The 14608-nt window shown below is 36.3% G+C and overlaps 1 protein-coding gene across 3 annotated transcripts in view; it reads right to left on the bottom strand.

Annotated features, from left to right (window-relative positions):
• Adgrb3 (adhesion G protein-coupled receptor B3) overlaps window positions 1-14608 on the bottom strand; it is a 714721-nt gene that overhangs the window by 144233 nt on the left and 555880 nt on the right. For all 3 annotated transcript variants that reach the window (XM_075980559.1, XM_075980557.1, XM_075980558.1), the window contains exons 17-19: window positions 6270-6396; window positions 4587-4690; window positions 350-452 (exon numbers count right to left, since the gene is read on the bottom strand). In XM_075980559.1, the coding sequence (XP_075836674.1) occupies window positions 350-452; window positions 4587-4690; window positions 6270-6396 (334 nt within the window). The remainder of the gene's footprint in view (window positions 1-349; window positions 453-4586; window positions 4691-6269; window positions 6397-14608) is intronic.

Raw genomic sequence — 14608 nt, 5'->3', positions numbered from 1 at the left:
AACACAGACATTATGTTGAATTCAATTTGAATGCTACACAATTGGGACAATAAATAAAAAATATTGGTTGTTGGTGTCTCAGTGCTTCCAAGACTTACAGCTTTGATGTCACGTTAAACACATTTTCTGAGTATGATACAGTCTACAGCACTAAATAATTGTAAGCCAACCAAAGATTGATTGTTGACTGTAATAGGCTGTATTTAGCTATTCATTTATTCAGAAACTAAAGGAATAATTAAAATCACGTATTTCAATAGTTACTTGGAATAAATACTTAGACAAATCAGTAACCAACTATATGCTGAAACTAATGCACACATAGAAGCGGAAGCATTAGCAATCATACCTTATTGTGCGTCTGGGTCTGTCCAACGAGTATGAGAATATTGGATGAGATGATAGACAGGCAGAAGTTAATTAGAATTATGGACCTCTCAGAGCGGATGTACCTGGTCAGAGAGAGAAAGAAACGTGACAAATTTTATGTCATATAATTAGTGGAATTAACTCAAAGAAGGAATTTGATCCCAGGTTTCACTTAAAGATATGGAAAACCATTTTCAATATATATTTTCCTTAGGTACCCAATTTTAGAGTACATGGCATGTCGAGAAACCTTTAGACTTATTTTTTTCTGTGATATGTCATAATTGAGAGAACCTAACTTGTATATTCATGAGAACAATGCTTTCTTTTGTCTAGTAAAAGTAATTTCTTAGAATTACATTAACCATTATAATCACTTTCTTACATATGCACATACATATTTATAATATCTATATCAACCAAGAGAAACACTGAGGCCCAACAGTAAAACCCCACCCAGATTTTGAAGCAACTCTCTTATATACTAGAAGAATGCATTACTTTTGTGAAGCCATGGACATCAACAGCTACTCAAGCATTTTTATGTAGCTAGGCTGTTCCTTATGTCCTTGAGTGTCTCTTTGAAGAAAAAGAAGTAGCAGAAGTCTTTATATATGAAAATGATCTCAAGCAATTATTTACCATTAGACTGGAATACTCTTGGTGGCAGCCATATTTTACACTTAGGAAGAAATATATATATATCTGTTATATGATTTAAAAGTGCACTAAGAATGAAAGTAACAGCAAAAGCTGTTCAGAATCAAAGATTCTACCAGCTGTTTACCATCAAAGGGCAGCAGTTATTTTGCTTAACTCTACCCTGGGATTGCCACTAAGTACCAATACTGTAAAAGAACCTTGTACATGATGTGTGTCTCGGTCTGTTATATTTGTATTATAACAGGAGACCTCATTCCATAGCTGGCATAGGATTTTCTATGCAATGATAGATGGAGAAACCAAAGATCTAGAGGAACTTCACGAAAGTTAGAATCTTACAACGTTCTTTCCATTTTCTCACTTTATCTTTCAAGAGTGTGTAGGCAGCAGTCACACACCAAGGAAACTAAAGCAAAGTAAAAGCAACACCAAGCCAGGAGGTGATGGCGCACACCTTTAATCCCAACTCTTGGGAGACAGAGACAAACCTATCTCTGTGAGTTTCAGACCAGCCTGGTCTACAGAGCGAGTTCCAGGACAGGCTCCAAAGCTACAAAGAAACCCTGTCATGAAAAGAACAAAAACAATACAAAACAAAACAAAACAAAAAAAAAACCAAAAACAAACAACAAACCACCAAACCCAAAAAATTAGGTTTCATAATGTAAGGGAAATTTTCTTCACAAATTGGACTAATCTAGGTTGATAGCACAAAATGGGCTTCAAGAGTTGTTGTCCTTTGTTCCTGCATTCTGAATATCTAAACATATGACAAATCATACACCGGGCTGCTAAAGGTAGCAACAAATATTCTCTTGTTCTTTTTTGTTTTTTGTGGATGAAGGCTATAAATCTTTTCTGATGTTAATGGCTTCCATGATGATACAAACACACATCTTGACACCATCAAAAGGATTTCAGTGACATTTTCTGTTTATAAACAGAAGAACAAAATAAAACCCAGACTGAGAAATATAAAAGACCAACTGGCTGCCCCAAATGCTATTGAGATGCTTCCTTTTCTTAATAATACTGAGTCATATTATTGCCTTAAATTCTGTTAAGAATTGTTACTACTTCCCATGCTCTCATATGACATTTTATATTTTAAAGAAAATTTGTGAATTTGTGAAAATTGTGTCAATAAGTTGACCGAGAGAACAAGTTGGATTGCCTTTTGATGTAACAGTGTATTTTAGCTAGTTGTATGGCTAGAGGGAGAGAATATAGTTTAATGTATTATTATCATCATTATTATTATGACTGAGAGGATGTGCTGGATTGCTTTTTGATGCAACAGTGTGTCTTAACTAGTTGTATGGCTAGACAAAGAGAAAACAGCTTAATGTATTATTATTGCTAAATTATCAACATAATCATGATAACCAAAAGTGTTAATGGCAAAGAAAGAGGTATCTCCGAAAACTGAAATCAAGTGGATCACAAATGCAAGGCAGGCACCGCCACTGAGCCACACTTTCAGCCTTCTTAGTTGTTAAGGAGCATCTGGAAAGCACGACATGGGGGCAACTCCAAGTTTCAAACCAGCATATCAACTATAAAGTAATTTGCTTGATACTTCATTTTAGAAAACACTAGAAAAAAATTAACCCTAAATATTTTTATTAGAGAAAAAGGCAGGAAGATTCCCAGCACTCTTTCAGCTGAATCAAAATGTTTTAGGGACTATGTACTTATTGGTGTTTATGAAGCACTTTGAATGGATCTTGCTCCAAGATCCATTGAGAAACTCATGAGTCTTCACACTTCTTTCAAGAAGTAATTATTATTTCAATTCTCCAATGGATAGACGATGAAGTGATGACCACTTAAGCCTTACGAATCCAGATTTGTGCAGTTGCTTGGTACTCTTTTCTGTAATTCTCAACATCAGTCTAGATTTTGATGATTTTCAGAAATTCCTAGAATTTCATTGTAATAAGTGACTGTTCTGTCTTTTCTGAATTTTAGAAAAATTCAGATCAATCAACAAATATATCATATACTGATTTTGGCCATTCGTGTGTGTGTGTGTGTGTGTGTGTGTGTGTGTGTGTGTGTGTGTGAAGAGAAAGAGGGGGAGGGGCATGACAGAAGGTAGAATTGACACATAAACAGAAACTGCTGAAAACTGAATTTACTTCTAGACTCCAGTGGGGTAAGAATTATAATGTTATTATGGTTACCTAATATCTTAGCCAATTGCTTCATGTTTTTAAAAAAGGCATTGTCCTTCACTCATGGGAAGTTGGATTCTTCAAGCCTGTCAGTATGTTTTTACAGCACAACAGCCTAATTGAGTTTTGAACATACAATTCTGTTATCAACAATGTCATCCCAATAGCAGGCACCTTTCAAATTTCCTTTTTCACCATTATGTCAGTGTTTCTCTGCTGTACCATAATATTGCAGTGATGAAGAACTTCTGTTATGTACCCAGGCCTGAATGTATACACACTTTATTTTTTCACAAGGCAAAAAAAAAATCCTAATGTCTTTGACTATTTAAATATCTTTCACAATTAATTCTTCCTTTCAAGAGAGTGAAAGCCACAGTAGACAGAAATGTTTTGTTTAAATATCAATACTAATCTAAATAAATATCCCTTATTAAATAGTAATTGATTTTTAATTTTTCAAATGATTGTATAAAACCCTAAGAAAACATAAAAGGCTTTGAGTTAGGCACATCAACTTTTGCAATTTTAAATATATCAAATAGTCAGGAAACAATAGATAATTATCTGCATACTAATGTAATACTGCATTCTAGACCATCTTAACAATGACAATGGTAATAACGCCTTTAACTGTTAAAATTATAAAATCCATTTAAAAGTTTGGTCATATGGTACATACATATACATATACGTTGTCAATACCTGAGTAGACAATCCAAACCTCATAGGCCCAATTCTTACTAGCATCCTAAACAATTACCTAGCAATTACCCAGAAAAAATATTAAATTTCAACAGACTATGATATAGATGCAATTTAAAATATGAGAGAAAATTTCCCAATAATTCCTTTCCTATTTCTATGATATCCTTTCATCAAACTTGCTCAAAATCTGACTCACACCAAAAACTAAAGTATGTGACCTTTTGTAGAGAACACTGGGATTTTCTTAATGCTTTTAACATCAGAGCAGTCTTTACTCATTGTGCAGGACATACTGAAATCATGTCTGGCACTCAAGAACTTGACATCCTTTTCCTGCAGAGAGAACTTTGACTGTACAAACAGCAACGGATATAAACAATATATCACAGGGAAGGAACTTGAAACATCTGAGAGTTGTGCTTACATGTGAGGAACTTGTTGAAATCTACCATCATATCAGCTAGAAGAAAAGTAGGCATGTGTGTTCCATTTATCTATTCTTACCACAGACAAATAAAGGGAATAGAGTGAGCTAATATGGTTCCTGTGTACCAATTCAATTACAGAAGTTCTAATTCTGTTACAAAAATGCTGCTTTCAATATGTGACGAAGACTTTAACACACCGAAACCGAGTTCTCCATCTCAAGTCTACTCATTCATTACATACCTCCATAGCGCTGCATAGACAACTGCCAAGGTGATCAAGGCTAGGCAGGAGAGGCCACTGCCTACTATGAGAGTTACTGAAGGGGTCCCAGAAGATTCCATGACCTGTAAGTTAAGGGGGAAAAAGAAAAGAAAGAGAAATTTGACATGAATAAAAATAAATTCTAAACTCGGGGAAACTAAGCTATCACTCAAGAATAGCATAAATAGTTGTTATAGTTACCAGATAATTAACCACAGAACACTCGGTTCACACATCCTCAAGCTCCAAAATGACTAAGTCTAGCTCCCCTTTCTCTCACACTGTGAAGTAATGAAGTCTTCAGAGTTTAAAATGTTTGACTACAGCCCCATTGCTTAAAGTTTTCTCAAGGACCCCAAACTACAACTGAATCATCATTCACAGGTGAAATTTCCTTTGAGTGAAATTGGAAGCAGCAGGTTTTTGCTGTGCCCCTCACCCCAACTAAGTACAGGTTAATCATTTCACCATATGATTCTTGGTACGATTTGCCTTGCTACTCCTATTTACAAATCATGATGCGATGGTACACAGTTACTGAAAAACTGAAACTTTCTGACTTTTGACAACTTTGTTCTGAGTCAAGTATTCCCACATTAAATTTTACTTGCTTGGCTTCTAAGAATAAGAAGAAAATGGAATGCTATACTTAGGATCTTCACAGATATTTTTCTTATGAACAAAGTATGTGGAGATAATTTCCATAGTGCCAGTATCAGTCCCTAAAACCATGACCTTGAAAAATAAGCTTATAGCTTTTAAAATCTTTTATATACATAGTACAAACATCCACTGATCCAAATGGCTTCTTTTCTTAGACAGTAACATGACCATAACTAATGAAGTCAGCTGTTTTTCATAAATTTTTATATTAGAAGTTTGAAGCAATACACTAAGTGTGCCACAAAATCTGTATCAAATTATTAGGTATATGAATCAATAAAACAAGTAAAAGGAGTGATGTCTAGGCCAAATTTAGGCAGGAATCGTATTTTATCAGAACATTTATTTTTTATTATTTCAATTTTCTGTAAAATTTTGTCAAAATACATTTGGTAAAACATCATTTTTCTTTTGGACGGTTCTGTACAGCTCTCTCTATCAGAAACTATCTTTTTTTCCTTTTGCAAAAATCTACATGCTTTTAAGGAATGCTTTTACAGTTCCAAACAACCACGTCTCCATGAAAACTTAATTTGATTTAAAAATACACATGTATCCAAGGACACCCTCAGAAAACCTGTACTGAAAATGTCCAATGCAGATATGCAATGTGTTCAGCTGTAGTGTCTGGGGTCTTCCTTCTACTCCTAACAGCATTGTCACAAATTCTCCCAGAACAGCCCTCCAGCTTTAAAATAAACGTTGAGTTGGCAATTATTTTTATATGAAAGTTTGCAGAATATTAGTGATATCAGAGTACATCTTCAATACTATACTGCAGAAATACCAAGTTATAAGACATAGAATTGAGTAGAATTTAGTTATCGCACACCAACTAGAATTCATTCCTCCAAGCTACTGTAGCTGAGGAGAAGAACCCGATTTTGCCACCCTGCAACAATTTTCTATTTCCCCCTTTGAAATGCAGTTCCCTGGAGAAACACTCGCCACAATGTCCCTGCCTTTGCATTAAAGCCGTGTTTTCCCTTTGTTACTTACTATTTCTCTAGGTTGCTGAGCCAAAATGGCGAAGGTAGAGAGCCGATCACATAAGCATTTCGTATGGGATGCATCGGTAAGCACAGTTTTACATCCCTGGGTGGACCACGTTCCCAAAGACTCGTTCCTGCAAAGGGGGTGGAGGGGAGATCGGGATAAATACGCCTGACAGCCAAGTCCGTAAAGAAGAAAATGCAGTTTAATTGAGAGAATCGCCTACTGTAATTCCCGTACAGGAAAAAAAAAATCTACTTGTTGTTGAACAGGACGTAATTTAGATGCATCTCCAGTAATGCTAAGCGAGAGTGGGAAAAAAGCAAGCAGGCGGTGGTGCGGCGTGCAGGGAGCTGTCCAGCGCCGGAGGTGCTGAAATCAGGACTAGCTCTGTCCAGCCCTCTGAGAGGAACGGCGGCGGCAGCAGCGGCACCAGCAGCCGCTGAGCGTTGGCAGACACTTGCTATGTTCATCGGATCGTTTCAAACACTCAGAGTGTAAAGAGGCTTTTCATATTTTCATACCAGCTCTGATTCCAGGCCCGTGGTTTGGACCGTGAATGCTGTCTTTTAAAAGGCGGATTTCTCTAAAAAGCCTGCCTAAAAGGTTACATTGCTTGGGTTGGGTGATAGGATCTTCTCCGCTGCTGGAAAGGGATTTTTCTTCCCTTTAGAATTAGCTGCTGTGAAAATTTCACCCTGGAAACGGGAAGAGGCATCAGCTGGTTCCGACTCTCACTGCCTTTGCCTGGTATCCAGGGGAGGGGTGGGTTTCAGATGTAAGCTTCCCACTCCACATTTCACTTAGTCCAATGCTCCTCTAAAGCCCTTAATATTTCTTCCCCTCAAGACTCTTTGTCCAGGAGGAAAGACATTCAGCTAAAATCAAGTCCACTGAATATTTAGAATAAACCCACCCCAAAGTCCAGCAGGATGGGGGAGGGGGCCTGGTTCAATTTTCTCTTTGGTGTAGCCATTTAAAATGCTAAAGCATATGGTTTCTTTCCCACCCCAGCAGAACAATAAAAATGGTATCAACCTACGTCTTGTTAGTAGAGCTGGTGGCGACGGGGGAGAGCCCTGTCACCCCCTGCTGAACTACTCTATAGAAAGAGAGAAAAAGTGTGTGTGTGGGGGGGAGCTTCAAGGCTCAACCAATCAACTTTATTAACATTACATGTGCGCTGGATAGAATGCACCAATTGTCACCTCCCTTCCCCCAGGCATGGAAACTCTCCAGCTAGGAAACCTGTATGTATGAGTGTATTTAGAATTTAAGTCAGGTTACTATTTGTGTTAAAAATGACTCCAAAACTTGAAGGGGGAAAATAAACAACCACATGGCTTAGTGTTAGTTTCTAGGTACTGTTGGTTTTGCCTTTTACATTTCTTAATGCCTGAGGCCACTGGGTTAAGTGCACAGATAGTGTGTTTGAGATCAGTGATGGTTTCTCTCTGTCACTTAGATGTCCCACTTAAGTTACAGAGTACAGTTTACACTGTCCCTTTTTGGTGTCTATAGTGTTGCCTTTTTTGATATTCATGGATTGATATCAAGAAGGAATAGACTATATTTGGGAACCATTAGGTAACAATTATGACCAATTTTAATAGAAATTTTCAGAATGTTGGTCACTTCAAATTTTTGTATATCTTCCATGATATCTCTCTATGCCAAATTAAAATTTAAAACTAAATGTAGTTTTACTTCTAGTATAACTGTTTCAAAGTATAATTCTAAATAATCATAGGCATGTAGTAAACAAATTATTTCATTAGCTGTATTCTCTTGCTGTGAGTGTGTGTGTGTGTGTGTGTGTGTGTGTGTGTGTGTGCAACAATCAATCAAGGCCAAAATGAAAAACATTTATCTCAACTGGTCAAAGTTTAAAGAAGAAGATACCCTTAATAAGCTGACATGTTTTAAAATGCTACCACTGTTTTATTAGCTCTGGAAGGCAGGTTGAATTCAATGAAATAACTGTCCTCTCAAGATGGAGCCTAGAACTTATGACTTCCACATGATGAATTTATGTCCAAGAAATGAATCCAATATCTTAAAGGAATAGAACTTTACTGCAACCAAGACCTCAAAGAAGACAAAGTTATATATTTATTACATGTAATGAGAGTTCATTACTCAAGAAATAAACATTATTGTACTCTGACTGTCAAATGCAAAGTGTGGATTCAATACAAAGTTGCTAGTCTCCAAAGATCATGTAAAATTTACAAGACATCTTTAGAAAAATGTGTCCATTTGCTTTACTCTGTACAGTGATTGCATGGCTGACCTTCACTAGCCCTAGGCAGAGGTAACTAACTGATTCCTAAGTGACAATCCTTGACTCTTCCCTGTGCTCCTCCTCAACATGCCTCATGCCTTTTTCATGTGTATTCTCTTGAGACTTTATCTCTTTTGGCCCTTCTCTAAAGTAGCACCCCTGTAATGATTTTATCTTATGCACAATAATGTATGCAATACTAAATATGGTTTAACATGCTTTTCCTGGTTTCATATAAAATACAAAATACAATGTACTAAATCCTGCAGGAAGACAGCAGAATTTGGAGCAAGTGGTAGGAGAGATGATCTGAAAAGGTGAGAGAGGAGCTGTCAAGTTCTACATCTGGTTACTATTAAAAGTTGAATCACAAAAGAGGGATGTCATTCTGATGCTAAAGTATATAGCATTTCATAAAACGCCTTGCAATTTTATGACTGAGAACTCCTTTATTTAAGGGGCCAGGATCCCACCTGGATCAAGCTGGCCTCAAGCTCCAAATACAGCTGAGGATGACCATGAAAACTTCTGATATATCTGACTCTGCTTGCTGGGTGCTGGGATTACAGGCATGGACCATCATGTCCAGTTTATATAGTGCTGGTGACTAAACTCAGGGCTTTGTTCATGCTCTATAAACATGAGTAACTGACCTACATCTCCAAACCCATAAAATTTTGGTTGTTTTTCAATTATTAGCCTATCCCTAACCATTATTATAAAACCTCTGGTATGTATACCTGTATTTACAAACTTTCCAAGTCTTACTTTCACTGTCTAGAGTTCTTTGAAAGCACAGCCCACATTTCTGATTGATTTCAAGGTTATACTGTAAAACAAACTGATAGGTGGTTGAGCTAATGAGAAGGGAAATTGTTGTCCTGTGCTGTATAGGACATGTTTTTAGACATCTTCACTGTTCTGACCATCACACTATTATTCCTCTGTCATAATTTTCATGATGCAAGAAAAGGTGTGACTTTGATTTTCTTTTTAAATGTGAAGCTTAGGTTGTCATTTATATGGGAAACATCAGACACTGAAATACGTGTGAAATGTAAAGATATAATTGAATAACAGACCCATAAAGTCAGAAGTAGATGCAAGGATGATATAGGTATCCACATTATACTGAAAATTATACAGTTCCTTTTCATAATGTCTTTCTGTACATTATGTAATTTTTTTTTCAAATAGTCTTTAAACACAGCTACGCTTGCAGAAATTCCACACAACCAGTGGATTCTTTGTTGGCTACACCTACATTCATCAGTGTTAGCTATTAGCTGTCACCTGCACATGTCTTTCTTGCTATTACTAGGCTGGCTAAAAGAAGGAGAACATTTTTCTGCCCCAAGGATTTAAAAGTGCACTGAAAATGCAATAGAATATAAGAATAAGGACTCTAATTGTGTTTACTTTATGACTTAATATTTATTTGAGGTCTTTATCCAATTTTCTAAGCATCTACATGGATGATTTTTGGATCACAGTGCTGGTTGTAATTTTGAAATTTATTCTTTAAAAAATATAGCATTTGTATATATCCTCTATTGCTTAAAATTACACATTGAAATTGAAGGAGAAGTTAACTGCTGTTTGTTATAAAAATTTGTTTAGCTTTTTAAAAAACTAGCAAAATTTGTAGTGAAATGTTTCAAAACTGTTTCAGGATATTGTGGATTTAATCTTAACAAAAATCAGTACAAGTAGATATTCCACTTTATTTTTCTACGGATCAGCCATCCTTTCTCATATATCTCAATAAGCTGTCTTTAATATGATGGATTAAAATTTAGAAAGTTTATTACCACTTAGTTTATTGAGCCCACTTACTTAAAAATCAAAAATTACAACAGTAACTTTGAATATAGGGTTTCTAATTATACATCCTTTCGAAGAAGAGTTATACCTTCTTTACCCAGCGTCACGTAGAAAAAAGAAAGTTTTGAGCAGATGACAGCTAACAGCGAGCAGCTTTCTCCCAGCAGAATGTCTTCTGAAGAAATCCACTTTCTAATGGTTTGTTTCTAAGGCTTAAGTAATTGACATTATTTTTTTAAATATATATTGCACTCAAATAATTATGTATAAGTGGTTCTCGTTTTAAGTTGCTTATGATATACAGGTTTAGAGAGTTCAGATGAGAAATTGTTCTTAATTTTGAGTAGAAAGTCTTTGATTACAGTTTCTGCATTTTGGATCCCTGTAAATGCTGAGACTTTACTATCTGTAGCCATTGATACTATGGCTACACAAATTATAAAGCCAGAGTTTTGCTGTTACCTAAGTGACCATTTAATGCATTGTTTTTCACCCCTTGTTATTCATTCACATCACACAGAGAGCTTCAAAAATTGTCAGTGGGTGGGTCTTGAAGGTGATTGCTCAACATCACTGGTCTTTCCTTGACACTTAGTTTCATGGAGAAGGAAAACGAAGCAGTGAACTTAGGACAATTGTTTTAAGTCAGAGCAAAAAGCCAAGCTTTTTCTCTTATTCTGAGGCTAGGGACTTTTAGAACGTATTTAAATTTTTATTATTTTAAAATATGTGTAGGTGTGTGTGTTTGCACATGAGTATTTGCACATGAGTCCAAATTCCCACGGAGGCCAAACATATTGGATCTACTGGAGCCAGAACCGGAATTCAAGTGATTTCAAAGCATCTTCTTAGGTTCTGGGAAATGGGTGTTCTGGAAGAGCAACAGGTGCTCTTAACTGCTGAGTCATATCTCTGGCCCCACTCTGATTTTCTCTTTAAATATTATTTTTATTGTATAGAAAGTCACACGATTTGTCCAATTTTATCCTACTGAGTGCTAAGATTATGGTACAAAGTACCAGACCCAGTTTCTAATGTGTTTTAAAACAATACATAATAAATCTACCCTATGACATGTCTATGATGTTATAAAAGTCAGATCTAAAGATATGATATACCTATATTTTTATATATGTGTATGTATATGCATATACACACAAACATATACATATATATGCATATATATACATATACCTATAACTCTAAAAAGAGTAGCATTAACATGAAATATTTTGCTTATTGAGTGATTTCTTTCAACCACCAGGAATTTGGGAACCACAAAGAAGATAGTGGAATTAAAACTGGAATTAACAGTGACCGTTTCATTCTATAAAGCAAGTTTATAATTAATCACCGAGAAACTGGGGACCAACGAGCTAGATCAGCTGGTAAGGGTGTTTGATACCATGCCTGAAGGTCTGAGCTTGACCCACATCTCCCATGTGGCGGGAGATAACTGACTTTCACAAGTTGTCTTCTGACCTACATGTTTGTGCGCACACACAGAAAAAATAATTAAAATATACATTACTTCGTTTCAAGAATGTTGAGTGCTTTGCTGATGGTTAACATTTCTACTCAGCACAGCCATATTTCCTGATAAATTCATCTCGCGTTCCTTATGTATGAGGTTAACCCTTGCAATGCCACTTTAGAACTCTTGGTGCCTTTTGAGCTCTTTATCTTTTTTTTGAATCTCTGATTAGTTGCTTAACATTTAGTGGAGACTTAATGAAAAAAATATTCCATCAACTTAATGACTTTTTTTTTTTGGCAGTTTTAGGGAAGCTTTTTCTTCCAGGTACACTATTTTAGCTCTAGTCCACTTGCTGTCCTCCAGAACCAAGCAGACAGATAATTTGAGGAGTAACCAGGGGCTCTAAATAAACTCATCTATTTGCCTCTGGCTTCAGTCATCATTTAATGATAATCTCCGAAAGATTCAACGTTTCTTTCTTAATTATGTTCATTCCAGTAGAAAGACCCACATCAATACATGTTTATAGCATCATTTTCAAGTGCTTGATGAAGGAGAAGACACAGAAAAATAAATAAATGTAATTTTTGAAAGAAAACTGAAAGCCTGTTAGGAATGATGACCAGCAATCCTAGAATATGTTCTTTGCATTATTAAGTCAACAAATTATTGCAGAAAATGCTGTCGGGTCTGCCCTCAACGTCTAAATCACCACCATCTCTTGCTTGACTCCATTTGCTGCTGGGGTTTACTGTTTCCATTTTTGCCTCCTCTCTCAAGTCCAACCCAGGGAAGCCATAAATATTCTAGTGTCAAATTATATCACTCATTAAAAAAATCTGTCAATTCTTTTGTCTTAATTTTTCATTGCCCACCTCCAGCTCACAGTAAAATGCCGAGTCTTTACAGTGCTCTACAACCCCTGTACTGTTTTGCCCCCAACTGTCTCTCTACTACCATCTCTTAAACATTCACTTTTGCATGTCTTTTCCAACTACAATGAGCTCCTTGTTGGCTCATGTTGGCATGCTGTGCTGGCTATTCCCTCAGTTCAGAATGTACTTTTCAGTTGTAAATATACTGCTCCCTACAAGTGGGAAAATAGCTGCCTTCATCTCATCCTATATGAGCCGTGGTCAATGACTGGACAGTGTGAGATAATAACTCTCCATCCACAGGTGGTAAGAAAAAAATGTACAAATTCCATTTAACCCTTCCCATCAAGAGGTGGAGTTTATCCCTTCATCTCTTAAATAGGTCTAACTTGTGACCCTGATTGCACTGTATCGGAAGCATTGTGTGACTTCTGACACCATGCCTCAAGAGGGCTTGCAGTTTCTATTGTGATGGTCTTGAACTGATACTGTGATGTTAAATAGCCCAGGCTAGCCTCACTGAGGATGAGAGACTGCCACTATCTAGCAGGCGTATGAGTGAAGCTATATTAAATCATGTATCCCCATGATGACCTGAAAGATGGAGCCTTGTGTATCACATCAGGTATGCCAAGCTCAATCCAATACTTGAACCAGAGAATTCTGATAAGCAGAGCTGCCATAAACCAATTATACTCCAAGTAACTTGTTCTATAACACTGGGAAAAGCACCCAGTCTTTTTGAGATTCTCATTGCTCTTACTCTGATCTGTGTTGCCCAGTGCACACATCTCATCTGATTCAATGATTTTCATTTGGATATAACTCATACAGAGCTTCACAGATAACAACACATATTCACAAATTGAACCCTGTGTCAAAGACTCCAGTTGGTATCATTTTTCCAACAACTCAGATGACCATTAGGATCATTTGCACTAAAGCAATGTTAAGATATAATGCTACTGCATAGTATCAATTACAGTATAATATAAGTACAACTTTTATATGCACTAGGAAACTAAGAACCTTTGTGTACCTTTACTAAAATATTTGCTTTATTGTAATGATTTGGAACCAAATTTATAATATTTTAAATTTAATGTTCAAATCCAGCTTTGGTTGTCTTTGCTACTAGAATATAAATTTTATGTTCATTTCTGTATTCTGATCCTAAAATGGCCATTGGCATGCACATGGAAGCTGCTTAATGGGTATTTGTGGAGTGACTATCTAGTACAGATTTGGACCTTACATAGACGGACTTTCTTACATGATTCATTAAACAAATATTTACTCCCCAGGTGGTAGGCTGTGAGTGAGGGGCGCTACAGCTCCACTTTGTCTCTTGGCACTTGAGAGCTCCATAGAGAATTTCTTGTAGGTGCGCTGTCCCTGCCCTTTTGTCATAAAATGCACATTAAAACCAAGACTACGTCACTCTCGAGATAGTCTGGCATCACTTACAAGAATGGTGGCACCAGTCTTATTGCCAGGAACATACTTTCTGTTACTGTTTTAAATTCGAAATAAGAGTAGAAAGGAGTGTGGGCAGAGCATTCAGGAAGATAGGTTATAAATATGTATGAGTGCTTCACCATAATTTATTAATAATTAAAGGTTAAAATATGCTAGCTGTCATAATTAATTATGCAATAAGCAAATAATAATAATAATCCTATTAATGAAAATAACAGCTAACATTTTGTTGAGTACTAATACTCAGTCTTAGGTACTCTAGAGGAAACTTAAAACATATTTTTTAAAAATCTTTTTTCTTAGCCTGGTGGTCGTAGCACACACCTTTAATCCTAGCACTTGGGAGGCAGAGGTAGGTGGATCTCTATGAGACTGAAGTCAGCCTGGTCTACAAAGTGATTTTCAG

This window comes from Microtus pennsylvanicus, chromosome 7 (genome assembly GCF_037038515.1).
Source record: "Microtus pennsylvanicus isolate mMicPen1 chromosome 7, mMicPen1.hap1, whole genome shotgun sequence".
Classification (NCBI taxonomy): domain Eukaryota; kingdom Metazoa; phylum Chordata; class Mammalia; order Rodentia; family Cricetidae; genus Microtus; species Microtus pennsylvanicus.
Note: the sequence above shows the minus strand (reverse complement) of the source record. Positions and strands in the feature narration are given on the sequence as shown.